Here is a 17748-nt window from a genome sequence, read left to right on the forward strand (position 1 = left end):
ATACAAAGGTCATATAGGTATCTGAGGATTGTTCAGTTTGGAATGAATAGATGCAGTTTTGTAAGTCTTGCAGTGTGTGACAAGGCTCCTTCATTTTTCTCTGAGGAGTGGGGAAGAATGATTAGCATGTGTCTGAGCAGAAGACTTTATTTTAAACCTTTTAAGCCTTTGTTACCAATAAAATACCCAATTTACTTTGTAAAACCACCCAAACAAACAAAAAAAAAACCCCAACAAACAAAGGTGAGGGATGCAGAGTTTGTTTTACTTTTCATTATTTTGTCACTCTAGACCTAAGATGGGTCTCTAAAACAACAAGAAATAGTAGCATATCAGAACTTCAAATTCAATGGTAATTTAATTTTAAAGGATTTCCCTGGAACTTCTGTTGCAGTTTTCTTGGTTTGTTTTTTTTACAATTAGAACTAGCTACCAGTTTTATCCTGAGGCACACTTCTGAATTTCTTATGTCTTTTGTTGAACGTGCTGGTTTAGCCTCAGACCCTCCAGGCAAAGGACAACTTCCCCTATAAAAGTGAGCACTGCAACCCAGGCTTTTCTCAAAACCAGCTTCTCATCAGGGTTTTTACAAGATGAAGGATCACAGAAATCCAGACTGTTTCATATCTTGGGCATCCATGTAATTCCAATCAGTTTGTCTACCTACTGTGGTCTCACCCTTTCCTTGCACCAATGCAATTCCTTTGACCATGCACTTTGCTTTTTGAGTTCACTTAGGCCAATGCAAATAGACTCAAAAAACCTGACCATGTAATTCATTGGTTTCTGCTAGCTTACTGAACTGAACTGGCTCCGTACACAGCCAAAACCCAGCAGATGCCAGCACAAGCAAGTGCTCATAATTGAGGACAAGAGGGTGACAGGAGTGCCAAGTTTCATCAGTTTATGCCAATATGTAGGCAGCCTCAGATACAGAGAAGTTTTGCTTTTCAAAATTAGCATTTTTGGGTTTAAATCAAGATGAAAACACTTTTTTGCATTCAGCATCAGCCTCCAGAAGAAATGATCAGAATAGAGGAAAATAATTTTGCAGTAAAACACTGAAGTTGCTTCTTTTATTTAGTTTACGAGTAAGTTTGGTTCTGCTCAGTCCATGCATGTTCAAGATGGGATACTAGCTTGGACAAAATACCTTTCCAGCTTGTTTGGATACTGACTGCTAAATCACAGTTGACATCAGAAGTCAGAAATAAACTATGTTCCACCACCTTCTTCAGCTGTTTTAAAACCAGTTAAGCCTGTAATTGCAACGAAAAACATGAGGTAGATAAACTACTGGGTTTTTAAGTCATGAAATCACATTACTTCAGTCAGCCTTCAGTTCAGTGTTATAAGCCTTATGTTGAAATTCACAGTTTATCTCTAAGTCTGAACCATATTTAGCAGAACAGATAGCCACTGTGTAAACCAGATCATGGAAATTACTTGATTTTAAAATAAAATTGAAAATGTGTTTTTATTTCCAGTTCATGTGTTATCAGTCCTACTACATCAAATAGTCATATAAATACTTTTGCATATATTTTTGAATTCACAGTACAGCCTACCCACATTAAGAAGAAGTCTTTTTACATTCAGAACTGAAGCATTTTCTCCTACCTTTATCTCACTTCATAACTCCAGGCACATTTTTCTGAGGAGCTGACAACCTTACAAGGTCTTTAAACAAGGAATTACAGAAATTCAACATCTCATTAATTGAGATACATGCTTCACACAATTAAAAGATAATATCTGACTCTGAATAATATGGATCATGTACATTTATGACGCTGAGACTAAAGAGGTCTCAAAAATGCAGGAGGTCCCAAGGTATTATAGATATTTGATAGAATTCTAATTTTCTTCTCCAACAAATCACAAAACATTGGGGTAGAAAAGGGAAGATCTGTAAGCAATCAGGTGAACAAAACAGTAAGTTTTTCTCATCTGACGTCCACGCACATGCAGGGTATTTATGTTATGCCCTAGACATTATAACACCCAATTATAGCAGCCGGAAAACAGTACTCAATGTAAAGTCAGAAGAAAAACACACAAACACAATGCAAGTGAAATTTAACTTTTATTTTTCTGTTGATAAAACCCAAAGATCCCTCACAGCAGCAATAGATGCAGAAGTTATCTGCAGAAATGATACCTCTTCTTAATCTGTTTGCATACCCAAGTATGCCAAGTGTGTAGGGACTGCATATCAACACAGTACAGGCACTGCTCAGTAGTAACAGAGATCAAGTTTCTTGGCATATTTTAACCCATCCTTTCCTTAATATTATAAGGTTTTCATAGTATTAAAGATGACTGTTAATGAGTTGTCTGTTTATTGGATTTTTTGTTGTTGCAATTTAAAACCTTTTTATTAAATTCTACACATACAACTTATATGCCCAGCTACACCTCCCCACATTTTGTAGTAGTTGACAAACTGTATCCAAATGCTACAATTCAGAATGAAAATGCTACCGCATTTAGCAGCTCTAGCTGCACTAAATATTTCCGTAGAGTAACAAAACACACGTCTTTGTTCAGTAACACAAGGGATACAGGTTTTAAAATGCACATTTCTATCTTGTATCCATACTTTTCTTTAATATATATATATATTTATATATAGCTCTAAAACAAATCTCTACTATTTTACAATTAAATTAAAACACATCCACAATTGGTCTAACTAGTCATTTTGGTCTCAATACTTTAAACATTAGTTGTTCCATAAAAATATACAATTCTGCAACATGGTTGTATCAGTAACATGAGGCCTTTTGAAAGAGGCCTATGACAGATATCAGCCGTGCAAATCAGTGCTCAATGCCATCTAACCGATAAATATTTATACTGCATTTTCAAACTATCAGTATCTTTAAAATCCAAATTTCTCTTTGCAGGCTTACCATGCTTACAAACATGCAGAAAGCAATCACATTTCTCATTTGCCTGTAGCAATCATATTTTTTTCATTCCCAATAGATCAACTGACAAAGCACAAACTTCATGCTGTCATTTTAGATCGCTAACCTTTTCCTTTCTTTCACATACTGAATTATTTCACAATGGATCATACTGCTCCATGTGAAAAGACTAGGGATTAGCCACATAGTAAGAACTGCACTTTTTAGTTTAAGCCTCTAAGAATCAAATTACTAATAGTCAATTAGGATGCATTCATAGCTGCCATACAAGTGAACAGACACCCAGTAGACAATCAAGTTAATTCTAGATATATACCAAAAGGTGAAGCTTTAAAAACAAAACAAAACCCAAAACCTAAACTACACAAGTACAGCCTCAAACCTGGTAGATTCCAAGAAGTGGACCTCTGTCCAGAAAATGTTTCTTCAAAATGGCACACAAGAACCATGCCACCATCAACCACGCTTGAGATAAGATATTAATCGCTTATACCTGGACATTTCCTTATTACCACCACAGCACCATTCCACATAAAAGTTTTATAGCAATGGCCATGTAGTACTTCTGTAGTACAAACAAGAACCCTCCAAATCAGAAGCAGTCAGTAATAAAACCCTGGACAATTTCACATGTCAGCGTAACCTAGCATATAAGCCTCAGAACATTTACTCTTACAAATGTAATAATCAATAATTTAGGTACTATCTATTCCAAGACCAGTACAGTCAGTCTGTAGATAAGACTACAACAGAGCATACCAAAAAACGCAAGAGGTATGACAGTTAAGATGAGTATTTCTTTTAAACAGCAGAAAGTCAGGGAAACATCTGGAATTCTTTTGCACTGCATTAACATATCTTCTGTTTGTGAACATAAAAATACATCCAGAGAGTCAATCCAGAACTGCATACACAATTACATTTCTCCCCTTACTGCTTTAAGATTAGTACAAAATAATATAAGTTTCAGGAATGATTGTTGCAAATTTGTAAATGTCAGCTATTACAAAATCATTATGTGAGAACACCAACTGTAAATTATTTACAGGTGAGGTAATAACAATTTCCAGAGTAACAAATTACAATTTAGAAGTGTAAAAATAATGTACTCACCAAAACATTACAAAATCTGGTATCATTATCAGCTACACAGTAGATAATGATTAGGTTTTGTAGTTGATATACAACATATTCTTAAGAAAAGTGCCAAAATACTGCTACATAAGAATCTTTTTTCCCAAAATCATTCAGCAAAAAAACCTGCAGATTCTACATTAAGTAATGCCAAAAGAAAAGAGGAAAAAAGGGATGCTAATTGTAGAAGTATGTCTTATTAAATGCCTTTGAAAAATCTGCAAATTCACTTCCATGCTTAAAGGTCTGACATGAAAGACGTACAAAAAAAAAAATCAATAGCCATATCAACATATATGCTTTTTTCAGGGTACTTTAGGCCATTTTAAAAGTACACATTCCTCTTATGCTACGAAACACATGGAGATTGAAAACATTCTAAAAATGGCTGAACTGCCACGGGTTGTTGCGATCAGTGGCACAAAGTCCTGCTGGGTGCCAGTCAGTACTGATGCACCCCAGGGGTCTATACTGGGGTCCGTGCTGTTTAACATTTTCATTAACTAACACGGGTGACAGGACAGAGTACCCTCCCAGCCAGCCATTCAGAGGGACCTCGGCAGGCTGGAGAAATGGGCAAACAGGAATCTCACAAAGTTCAGCAAAGGAAAGTGCAAAGTCTTACACCTGGGGAGGAATAACCCCATGCACCAGTAGAGGCTGGGGGGCTGCCCAGCTGCAAAGCAGCCTTGCAGAGAATGGTACCCAGCTGACCATGAGCCACCGATGTACCCCTGTGGCAAAGCAGCCCAGCAGCCTCCTGGTCGGCATTAGGAAGAGCACTGCCAGCAAGTTGAGGGAAGTGATTCTTCCCCTCTGCTGAGCCCTGGTGAGACACAGCTCAAGTGCTGGGTCCAGTTTGGGGCTCCCCAGTTCAGTACAGCCACGGGCATACAAAAGCGAGTCCAGTGAAGGGCCACAAAGGTGATTAGGTGATTGGAGCATCTGACAGTCAAGGAGAGGCTGAGAGAACTGGGATTGTCTAGCCTGGAGAAGAGAAAGCTCAGGGGTGATCTTACCAATGTGTGTAAATGCCTGACAGGGCATAAAAAGAGCCAGACTCTTCTCAGCAGCAGCCAGTGACTGGACAAGAGGCAATGGGCACAAACGGAAATATAGGAAACTCCATTTAAACATAAGAATGGACCTTCGTAGTGTGAGAGAGATCAAAACACTAGAACAGGTTGCCCAGAGATCTTCTGGAGTCTCCATCTTTGGAGATGCTCAAAAATCCAGCTTGTCACAGTCCTGAGCAACCTGCTCTAGCTAACCCTCCTCTGAGGAGGGGGGTTGGACTAGATGACCTCCAGGATCATCTGTGATCTCCAATCATTCTGTGATTCTATGAAAGGACAGTGTCTTTTGTAGCCCAGGCATTGGATCAACTGAATCACAAAGCAAACTATAAAACGTAAATGGAATATATTTTCTCTTTAAGTTATTGCATACAATGTTAATTTTGCTGCCTGCGTTTTGCCGATCTCATTTTTTCAAATCTCGACTCCATTTCTTCCAGGACCTTTGGCGTGTATCGCACAACTAATTTAACCTTTCCTTGAGCTGCCTTCAGCAGTTCTACTGCTTTTTCATGGTGTTCACCTTCAACACTCTGCAAAGCATAAACCATTAAGTACAGGATTAATAAAGACATACACTGAAACCAGATTTTTTCTTTTTTTTGTACAACTTCTATATAATCAAGTAGTGGAAGTATTCTAGTTTGAAGACTACACAAAGACAACGTCACCCAAGTTCAGGATTTATTCTTCAGCAAATCAGTAAGAGGTGATGATAAATATACTCATTAGTATTAACAAAAGAATAGAGCAAAACTTTTGGTTAGGTTTATGCTGAACAATTAAATTTTGTATTTACATACAGTAAGTGAAACAAGGCTAACATCAGGCAATTATGAAGTTACACTTAAATATCAACAACTTCAGGAGGACACTTATTTGAAATTCAAGATTGTTTATCTTCTTTCGGCATGCATTTTAAATTCAGTAGTCATCCTCAATTTGCCTAATAAGTTGCCACAGACAACCGCAAGATAGCTGCCTTCTTGATGTTATCCTGCGTTACAACAAGGCAAAACAGTGCATACTGGGCACCTGCAATAGAGCAGCTAACATGCAGCGTGCTGCTTATCTTAGTGCTCCACATGTCTCACAGTAAATGCAAGGTATTCAAGTTAATTTCCCCTAAACTGATTAAGAACAGCCTAACCCAACTCAGTAAGAACAGAATAAAAACACTTTCCTAAAACAACTCTCAGAATTTGTTAGGGTTATATTAGATTCATCTAATTACAAATTTTAAGCAACAATTCTCAACAACTGCATCCAAATATACATTCCTGGACAGCATACATTTTATCAGCAAAACTTATTTCTCCCAAACTTATTAAACACAACGATGGGACTACCCCAAGCCTACCTCCCACTGGTGCTATTAGAAGCTAGAAGGCAGGTGATGTACCTGTTGATTGGAGGGTTTCCCCGTTACTATAAAGTTACTTACAGAAAGAAAGACAACAGTTAAAAAAACCCAAGTTATTTCTCTTCTATCAGACTTAGACAACACATACATTTGAATGTTTTCATTATTGTTATTCAAGTGGATGTGTAGGCTGTTCTGTTTAAAACTGGTAATAGAAGGCTTTGTAAAATTCTATGTTTAATTATATCAAAACACCTAAAATTCTGGAGTACGCTCAAAATCTCCCAGTTGAAAAAAAACTTAAACTTATTTTAAGGCAGATTCACTGCAGTCTTGGCAGTGGCAATTTTTTTTTTTTTAAGTATTAAATTACAAATTACAATTACAAGAAAATGCCTGTCATGTATTAAGATGACAGGATTCCATCCGTAAACATCAGAAGCTGCTTCTTCTGACACCACATTAGCATTCTCAACAGTATTTTATGCACTCACTCACTGTATTCTTACAATGGCTCTATATATTTATACATCTGCATGCACACACACGCAGTCATTGTTAGCTGTACCAACTCTCTGATGATCAGGTTCAGTTTGGGGTGGAGTGGTGGTTTTGCTGTAAGAGGGTCTGTGGGTGAGGAAGGCCTCATCTGAAGACAGGTCTACACCTGTCCCTCAATGCTTCAAAATAACAGGAAGGCTACGCCAAGGACAGTTGCATCACCATGGCCATGACTTCTCTTACATCTCCTGAAAAGGACAGTTGGACTTCCAGGTAACAGTCAGGAGCCAAGTATGTCAGAGATCTGTGCTAGCAGGGACTTCCCAGAGTACAGACACCCAGTAAGTCTCTCTTCCTTTCATGTGTTAAAAATCCCCACTTGGGTTAAAGAGCACAGGATTCAGTTTGACCCTCAGTCAAACTGGGTTTCCAGATGTAATTATGAGAACATTAATTTTAAGCTAGCATACAGCTTCTCTGTAAATAAAAGCAAGAGTTTGAGAGCTATTTACATGCATTTGACTAGCAGCTGCCTTAAGTCAAAGCCTGTCAGTAGCCTCCTCTTTCCAGTCACCCTGTGTTTTGCTTTTTGTATTGTAACTCTTCAGAAGAGGATACTTATTAAAAATTAATATCCACAACAGCACTTTAGACACATACCCCTTAAAAAAAATGCTAGAAAGCCTCCGTTTTTGAAGCTCAGTACAATTAAGTGGAAGGAAAAAAACCCCACACAACTGAAGATAACACCAACTTGTAGTTCCATCTTATTACAGCTCTCATTATGCAGTAGCATTTTTACTGGGATAATGAGAATCTGGTCAGTCTAACGCAACATAGCATAATTTACTACTTACCTTAGAAGGTGCAGAAAACCATATTAATTAAAATCTGCATCATGAAACTTGGATGTAAGAGGAAGCCATAATGGCAGTTTAATACTATTTCACAAAACAGTACTTTGACTAGATTTGTACAACCCCTCAGAATCTGAAATACTGACATAAATAGCACAGTTCCCAGTTGAGATAGATAACCACAGTATAATCCTAGAACTCTCAATGCACACAACTCTACAGAAACCTAAGCAAGTTGCTCTTGCAAGGACAAAAAGAAACTATTTTGCCAAGATTAAAACACGACACCAAGCTTGTGCCATGTATATTCTCTGCATGCCCCCAAGTGGAAACGAGTAGTTACTGCTACATAAAGTGAAAACCAATTCCTACCACTCCGTTTACAGAAAGCAGCTGGTCTCCGCGTTTCAGGCCTCCATGTCTATCAGCTATACCGCCAGGGATAATTCGAGAGATATAGATTGGAGAATTTTGTTCTTTGCCTCCCATAATGTTGAATCCAAGACCTTCTTCGGTTTTGGGTAGTTCAACCACTCTGGGATGGGAATGACCTTCACTAGCAGCAAATGCAGCTACAGTGGCCTGTTAAGAAACAAGATTTTCTGATTTATAATAAATTAAATATAGACCCCTTAGCTAGACACAGTGAGCAAGCCAAAGAAGTATTTTTATCTTAAAGTACTCAAATATTAAGACAAATGAGATTAATTCCCTAGATACCAACACTAGCATGAAAAATTTAGAACTCCAAGAATAAAATTAAAATAGAAGAAACTTAAAAACAACAAGTCTTTTGTTATACCTTTTAATAACTCGTTAAGTTTATCCATTTTATCAGACATCTACATAATATCCTTCTGAATTTTAAATAATCTTCTTCCGCTTCTAAAGTAACAAACTACCATATTTCACACAAGTTAAGGTTTGGCTTTTACCTTTGCTGTTGCATTAGCTCGAACTTCTGGGCTACTGCTGATATCCACAGTTTCATATACATGTTCATACACCTTTAGAGACAAAACAGTTTAAGTGTGGGGAAAACACATTTTTCTGCTTAGATAATATAACAAAATATCAGATACCACTTCAAAATGTGTAAATAAAAAAGTACACACCACTAATAAGAAGTTACTCTCTGATTCACTACAAGGTGTCAAGGGACAATCTACCATACTATGAAGAAACAACTCTCTCAGCATCTTTATTGCTCACTTAATCCATGCATATCTAGATCTCAACCTAAACGTTCCTTCCTTCCACACCATTCAGACCTCACCATTAATTTAGAAGTGCTTATGGCTAGTCTAACACACCTGACTGGAGACATGGACAACTACCTTCTCATCTGATTCAAGCTGGAACTCTTCAGTAAGGATGCATGTGAAATCACTTAAGGACAGCTCTTCAAAGCCCTCCCAACAACCCAGCCCTCCCCCCAAAACCTTGTATGTTCCTTCAACTGATGCAACTGACTGAATCTCTTTAAGAAAAAAATGGTATCAAAATGACAGAGGCAGTAAGAATACTAATGCTAAAGAGGTGCTTACACTGAGAGCTAACCCACATCCTCACATCTACCTGCCAGTCATTTGGACTTGCTAAGCAATAAACACACTGTCCTCCATGGGATGAAAACATTAAGATGACACCTTAAGGATGAAAACATTATGATGCCTACAAACAGATCTCTTAAATCATTCCAGGTGTTATCATCAGTGGTAGCACCAACAGCAACAGTAGGGCATATTCAATCACTTAATCTCCAAAAGGGTATCTGGAATGAAGATGAGGTGGTGCAAGGCTCTACCTCAAGGTGATGTGCAAGGTCACGTGGATTTGGCTTAAGAGAGGCAATTTGTACTTTGTCCATTCTTACATTCCAACAGAAAAACAGCCTGCTAGCTGCCAGTAAGGACAGACTCTCAAAATAACCTCTAAAAAGTGATTTGCTCCTGAGCCATTATTTAATACACCCATGCTATCCCAAATTATCTTCTTTTTAACTTTTAAAAATAAGTCTTGTTCTGTTAAGCTCTAAGCCAAATCAGCTTTTAGAAAGAACAAAATCAGATTATTACACTGAACGCAAAAATGCAAAAGTATAACATACTGGTTTTTAACTCAAGGTAACTACTTACGTCAAGTTAACTTACCTCCCTTACAGCATTACAGAATTCACTTTGAAGGACCCTTTGCAAAGCCTGTAGCTTTTGTGGTGGCACTTCTCCACTTCTCTGTAATTTTTCCAGCAACTCAATTGCTCTGCAGATGTCTACAGAAAAATAAAGCACTAGTAATGAGGAATGACTGAGAAAACTCAAGGGTAGTTTTTTGGTTTGGTTTTTTTTTGTTTGTTTTAATTTAAGTTAATGGAGCAGTCTGTGTGTGTGTGTGTGCGCACTTTTATATACCTTAAAACCACGTATTCATTTCTCCCATAAAACTATGTATCTACAAAATGTTACAATAAACCACCACATTTTTGCACTATTTTTAAGTCAACCAGAGCAATCCAACCCTGTAACATATCTGGAGGTACCACTGCCATACGTATATTTTAAAGACAATCTGATTTTTCCTTGAAGTTTAAATCAGGCTGAAATATTTCACTGATATAAACACTTTCAATATTTCATATGCATAACTTTGTAATTTATCTACTGCATGGATAACATTTTCTTAAAACCAGCTAGAATACTGTCAAATATGCTAACGTTCCTTTTATATTAAAAAAAATTATTTCAACAAGAGCACACTCGATGCTTTCCCTACAACAGGGCTGGGAACTATCTGGCCTATTTTTTTTTTTCCACAGTGCTCAGAAAAACAACCAAACTCCTTTTGATATTCTCAGCTGAGAGAGAACATCTCATTAGTCTAGAATCCTCAACCCCAAACCTCTTTGTTCCAGTTCCTAGAAATTTGTTCCTAAGAATTCGCATTGTCCGTATTCTCATAAATGCAGATGCTGCTTTGTGAAACTGAACACCCTGTGAAGGATTTGATTCCAGACTAGTATGACTCAAGATGGGCATCAAACGCTATGTGACATGCTCCTGACAGCTCTACAAGAGTAGAATGCATTAATACCTCTCATTTGTATTTCCAAAGTGTTACATTAATGATGATTCTGAATCACGCAAGTCCTAGAACAGTCTCTCAGAAAAGCAGACAGAAAGGATTCATTATCACAAAGGCAAAGCAGTAGTGATTAATCTACTACACAAATAAGGCACAGATTATTTTAGAAAAGGATGAAGTCCAGGACACTGCTATATCCCAAACACATTGCTTCCTTTTTTCAGTAATTAACCCTTAGGCAATCATTTCTCACGTGAATGCGCATCTACTCAATGGCATCATGTCAGCACAGAAGACATACAAGAGTCACAAACTTCTCCTAAACGGCAAGTGTAAGAAGGGAGAATTTACCTAACAGGATGAAAAAACAGTGGGGTGTACGTTCTGAAATGAAGTGCACTGGCAAGAGACAAGCCAGTTATGTTCTGTCCACTTTCATAAATTATCAGTCAGACACATCTTACAGACTCCTACACTGAGATCAGGTGGTGCAGTCAATTAAACAAGGTACGACTTAACCTCACAGACTGGTCATCCACTAGCACAGTTAAAGCTGTGTCCATATCACGGACTGGAAACAAACCCTCCATGGAAGAGCATCCAAGTATTATCACTACAGCCACAAGGCACAAATTACTTCAGATGAGAGTTAAGGTTTCTACGTGCCATGAGAACTTGGCATTTTTTGGCAAGCGTTTTCAAGCTTTACAAGCATCAGGTATCTAAAGCAAAGAAATACCAAAACCTAAATTTTAGCTATCACTAATCCCAAGTCTGCAGAGAACTTTTCACACAAGCATGCACATTTGCTATTTGTACAACAGTTACAAAACTGAAAAAAAAAAAATGCTTCTAAAGCTTTTTAATTTCCTGATTTAAAATACAAAAGATTTGTTGAAATTGAAGAGATTCTAGATGTGATTGTTTATTAATCCTTCTATCTTTTTATGATGCAAAATCACCAACATTCTTAGTAATCTTTGTGTTCAGCAACAGCAGTACAAATCATCTTAATTTCTTGAAGTCTTGCACTGAACAGCTTGAAGCTGAACAAATGGCAAAAGCAGCACTTCCATTCCTGCATCACTCCATATATTCATGAAAGAAGTCTAGTAAGTATGCAAATTACAATACAACTATCATTTAAATACTTGCAGATGTTTGCAGACAAATGACTATTTTGTGCACATAGAGAGTACAGTTCTCCACAGCTGTTCTTGAGTCTGTGGTCCATGAACCATGTTAAGCTGTAAGGTGCATGAACTTGTTATCTAACAGTTCATTAGGATACCGCAAGAAATTTTAAAGGGTGAGAGCAATCTCACACTGCACCTCTTGCTCAGGTAGATACAGGCAATGGATCCCATTACCAGGACACCTTTTCCCCCAACAGTTGTTTTGTTTTACCCTGTTGACAGGACTCCATTATATCAGTCTGAAAGTGAAATGAGCTAACTTTCTGGCACTGAACTGCATTAGCCACTATTAGTCAAAAGCTCAAGATTCAATCTCTCCCAGCAACACTGCTCTGGAAAGGAACTAGTTTGGCTGGGAACAGATGGCAAAACACACCTTACAACTGTGCCCCGGAGAAGAAAAGATTGTTGACTGCTCTGCGGATGTAGTTTGCTTCCTCCTGAACTACTGCTCGGGGTATGATCTGCTGAAAGCTGTCTTCCTTGCAATATTAACACTATAGTTTGTCCAACTGTTCAGAACCAGAGACTGAAATGAACACTACATAATTGTTTCCATGATGAATTTCAACAAAGAACGACGTAGAAATAACTCCAGAGGTAGGTGATTAAAAAAACCATAAAACTAATTGTGAAATGGAATCCAGACAAAATTAAAAAAATTATTTTCTTTTAACCTTTTCATCCTTTTTGAATCAGTTGCCTGTTCACAAATAATTTTTTGTGATCACAGGATACTAGATTGAAGTTCTGAAAAAAAAAGATACGTTTAAACTAAAAGAATGTGGAAAAAAGAGCCAGCAAGATGCCACCACTACAAGCATATGTGTGAACAAAACACAGAAAGAGTAAAAACACAGCACCCTCATAGATACTCCTGATTAACCACCTCCACTGCTTATGTTCCAATAGCCTGGATTCCTAAGGTGTATGTAGAGTTATCACACAACACCACCAAACCATAAGAATAACTTTGACACGTTGAATGTTTTTTCATCCCTGCACTCCAGTGAATTTGAGTGGTGGTATTTGCAATACAGCTTAGAGCAGAGAACAGACGGGGAGAATTTTCAATTGCCCTGATGGTAAGCATATGGTAACCATTTTAAATCAGCTAATTTTCTACACTATTCTCTCTTTTCTTATGCTATATGTCAACAACATTAACCATGTTCACTTTCAAGCTGATAATGACTCATCATCAGGTTATCTGCAGTCAGCCCCATACAATTAACAGATGTTATTTCTTTCTCTAAATAAAGCTCTTGTTTTTGTAGGTCCATTATACTGTGCTCCCTTTTTCCTCTTTTCTTAAAAAGACCAATATGCCAGAAGACTAAATAGCTCCTTTGTTCCACTGATCCCTAAGTAACTCTGCAGATTTGTTTGTTTTCATGGACAGAGCATAGTGGCAGGGTAATGAGGTGGAGGAGGATGCTGCCTGAGGTTTAACTCAGTAGACCTACCAAGAGCAACTAATCCACTGCCAAAGTAGCTGCCCTAATTAACAAGCTTTGGAGTAGGGAGGGTAGATGAGCTGCGGAGTGGGAAGCAAAGTTCTTACGTAAGTTACTATTTACAGGCCTTCTCTCACACAAGTGCTTCACTTGTGGAATGGGAAGGAGGGTTAGGCAAACAGAAAAACTGAATTCTGTGGTAGGTAACACGTGACAGTACCAAACACGCTAAAGTGGGTATGTACAGTACATCTACAAAAAAAAAAAAAACCCCAACATCTAGCACTGTGAGCAAAGGTGATTGTCCCAATGGGAACAGCAGTGGGAAGAGAGTCAGTTCATCCAATCACCTACACTCTACTTAACTGCTTTCCTTTTCAAGAATAGGATTTCTCATTCTCACTATTCTTTTCCCATTAAAATTCCATTTTCACATCCCTATTTTCCTAAATACACACTAATAAACCAATCCTATACATTGTTATACAAGCATGTGTTCACTGAGCTACTGTGGACCTTACAGAGTTCTGAAGAACCACCCTGAAGAAAGTTTATCATTGTTTCTTAAAAGCCCTGGATAAGAGACACAAACGCACTACAGAAAGAATACACGAGGTTTTGTATTTTATCTGTTTCCATACTAATTCTAGTTACGCACTGCACGGTATTAAGAGCACAAATTAAGACTATAAACTGGAAAATCGGGGTGAAAACATAAATATGAGTTGGCAATGGAGTTGAGCAGAACCATGAACAAGTGTAGGGGAACTCCTGCATGTGTCAGTTGTCTTCTATAAAAAGAAGTAAATTATTATTGCTAAGACACCGCCTAACAGCTTGAACTTTGGCTGTGTTCAAGAGTGAGTTTTGCCGGGAGAGAAAGAGAAACAAGGAGTTAGCAGGTGGAGTTAAGAGCTGGCAGAAGTGCTGACAGCAGCGAAGGCACGGCAGACACATCTACAGAAGGCCCGGGGCGAGCGCGTCCATGGAAACCCAGCCACAAGCCGAAACGCGAGGAAAGTCTTCGGGGGCTGCATAAAGGAAAGCCGAGGGAGCAAGGCCCGCCAGCACGCTGAAAGAGCCAGGAGGGCAGGGAGACATTTTCAAAGCCGCCAGCGCACGGCCGCTCTCCGGCTGTCCCCGGGAGAGAGGCGCCGCCCGGTGCCCCGCGGCGGGCCGGCCAGGGCAGCACCACCATCGCCGCCCGCTCCCGCTCCCGCCTCCGGCACGGCACGGCACGGCACGGCACGGCACGGCACGGCACGGCACGGCACGGCACGGCACGGCGGCGCGCCGCTCCCCGAGGCCTCCGGCCGGGAGAGGAGGGGGCGGACGGGGAAGACCGTCCCAGGGGCTCGGGCCAGAGCCCCGGCAGCGCGCCCCAGGCTGGGCCCGAGCAGCGGCTGAGCAACCGCCCCAGCTCGCCCGCGGCTGACAGCGGCCAGGAGCGCCCGTCCCTCGGCCGGAGCCGCGCTCGCCGTGCTCACCTCGCTCCAGCCGCACCGGCTCGCCCAGCGCCGCCATCTTCTCCTCGCCGCGGCCCGCTCGGGAAGTGACGCAGCGCTGCCGGAAGGGGCGCGGGGGGGGGGCTGCCGCCGACAGGGGGCGACAAGGCGGCCCCGGTCGCGACAGCGGCTTCAGTCACGGTAGCGGCGGGCGGCTGCCCCGTGAGCGGCCTGGGGGCCGCCGCAGGGTTCACCTCGGGGGTGCGGGGGCGTGCGGCGGGCGCAGAGCAGCAGCGGGGCCCCGCGGAGGCTGGCAGCGGCCTGGCCCGCCCGGCAGCGTCATGGCGCCTGCTGCCCAAAATCGCGGCGAGTTGGCTAGAAAATGCCCTCTCCTTTCTGTTTTCCTCACCCCTCAACGTCACTGAGGACTCTTCACACGCTAAAAACACCACAGGGGGAGTGGATGTCTTTCTGTGCACCTGAGTGCCCCTGGAGATGGAATATATATACATAAATGTTGTCCTGCCTGTGGGAAATGTGAAGCATGTGCTTTATGTTTCTTGTTTGGCATAAATTTAAGCTATGTGTGGGGCTAATGTATTGCGTTTACCTTCTTTATTAAATAATCTAAGTACAAGTAGGACACTTAACTCTGTGAGGCTTTTTCTGGAAAAGAATGGGAGACTACTTCAGGACATGTATTTCTATATTCTTCATTTATTCTAAGGGTATGACTCTCTCATGTTCGGCTTTGATTTTGTCTGCATTTTGCATTTTTTGCTGTGAAAGAGAATGGTTCTCAACAGGTCCCAAAAGTGTCTGCTAATGTGACAGTGATGTACTCTCTCCTTTCTCTGTTTCCTTTTAATGCCAGTTCCTCCCAGTTTGAAGGATGCTGCGTGTGCATTGCAATGAAAAGGTCATATGAATGTAATTTTGCAGGTGAACAAAATTAAATTCTCACAGAATAGTTTCCAGCAAGAAAAAGTGTTTTAGCAGCTGGAACCGTAGAATGTTCCTGGAATAAAATCCAGATGTTTCTATCACAGTGGTGCAGGAACTACCAAGTGATTGAAATTTTAAATAGCCTGCTCTGACTTTGGACAGATGAGCATATGGAGAAAAATGAGTGTTCAGCAATATTTCATAAATGATAAGATTTTTCCAAAAGACGTGTGATAAGAATACATGTTTAAACATACCTTTAAAGTAGCATTATTCTGTACTTCAGTGAAGGCCAAAGATTCAGAAGTTAAAGCAGCTGCTTTAACTTTCCTGTAGACCCAGTGAACTGGACAATGATGTTATGAGAATAAGAAAATCCAAAAAGTAGATTTTATGTAGTGCTTCCACTGTCTAGTTCATAGCACTGTCTAACTTAAACTGTATTCCTCCAAGAATTTGCACTGATTTATACCTGCAGAAAAAAAAAAAAAACAACAACAAAGTTTGGTTTTCTAATTTGTGATCTCTGAAGAATGTTGATAATCTAATAGTTACTTGGTTTTGTTTGTTCTTTGTTTCTAAAAGGGAACTTACTTTCTCTGATAATCTTTTACTTGAGAAAGCTAGGTCTTTTTACACCAGCAGTTCTGTGGATAGCAGGAAAACTGGTGGGGTTATAATCTTACAAAAGAATGGAAAAGAAGCAGTTGAAGTGACTGTTCATTCTGTATGGTGTTTGCTTTTTTATAACACCTATGGAACTCGACCAACTGAAAAATATCTGAAAGAAAACTTCGGTATAAAATTTGACATTGCTGTCTGTTTTAATAACAAAGCTAAAAGTTGGCATGCACACCTTTTCTGTCTCCTCTAGGAGAATCAAAGAATAACAGGCTTGATATTCCAGTGGAAGTGGAATGCCAGTGCAGGACCACAATAGGAGGGAAAATAAGGCTACGGATTATATAGAAAAAGTATGAATAACCATTTGCTTTTTCCTTTCTGAGGTACTGCATTTAAGTGCCTTGCTGTATTTTTGCAGGACTGCCAGATTTTTGCAGTGGTGTCTTAAGTTACAAAGCTAGTCATTACTATGGCAGAGGTATTTTGGTGGGTTTTTTTTGTCTGCAAAAATAAGAAAATGTATTTGAATTAAAGAAATAGCCACTGTGTAAGTCTGAAGTCTAATTCTGTCCCAAAAGAAGGGAATGAACTGCCAAGTCTATAGCATACTATATTTTTCTCAAGAAAAATTCGAAGCATAGGTGGATACTGACAGATTCATTATTACCATGACAAACTGTCTGTGCTGTCCTCATCAGGAAATCCCTATCCTGGTAAGCATTTGGAGGAAAACAGGTCCCAGAAGTGATTCCCAAAGAATGAGGGATGCTCCTCCTAAATGACTAGGTAAATGTATTTGCACAGTAGGGTCTGAGAAGTATGAAAGATCTAAGCATTTAACTTCAATTGATGTATTTTGCTAACTATAATGAAATTATTAGACTCGCTTGTCTGTGTCACTCAAGCTTGTGACATTTTTACCAGAGTTACTTCACTTACATTGATGAATTAGCCTAGGTCTTACCATCCGTACCTTAATGCCACATGAAATATTGGTGCTGTGTAGGACTTCTGGGAGCAAGCACATCCTGTAGGTTTTTGTGTGTGCGGTGACACTCTAGACTTATTGTTGAAAGATTATCAATAGTCAAGTGATGTAGCCTATGTCTTTATGGGAAAATAGTTGCATTACCAGT

General features: G+C 39.6%; 1 protein-coding gene across 1 annotated transcript; it reads right to left on the minus strand.

Moving 5' to 3' along the window:
• Positions 1–2089: 2089 nt before the first annotated feature.
• LIN7C (lin-7 cell polarity scaffold C) lies at positions 2090–15152 on the minus strand. The gene is made up of 5 exons (XM_075712598.1): positions 15086–15152; positions 10018–10136; positions 8800–8871; positions 8237–8446; positions 2090–5676 (listed from the first exon to the last, which is right to left on the minus strand). Exons 1-5 carry the CDS (start codon positions 15120–15122, stop codon positions 5521–5523), a joined length of 594 nt encoding a protein of 197 aa, XP_075568713.1. The 5' UTR covers positions 15123–15152; the 3' UTR covers positions 2090–5520.
• Positions 15153–17748: the final 2596 nt, after the last annotated feature.

The sequence above is a fragment of the Pelecanus crispus genome, chromosome 6, assembly GCF_030463565.1.
Source record: "Pelecanus crispus isolate bPelCri1 chromosome 6, bPelCri1.pri, whole genome shotgun sequence".
Lineage (NCBI taxonomy): Eukaryota > Metazoa > Chordata > Aves > Pelecaniformes > Pelecanidae > Pelecanus > Pelecanus crispus.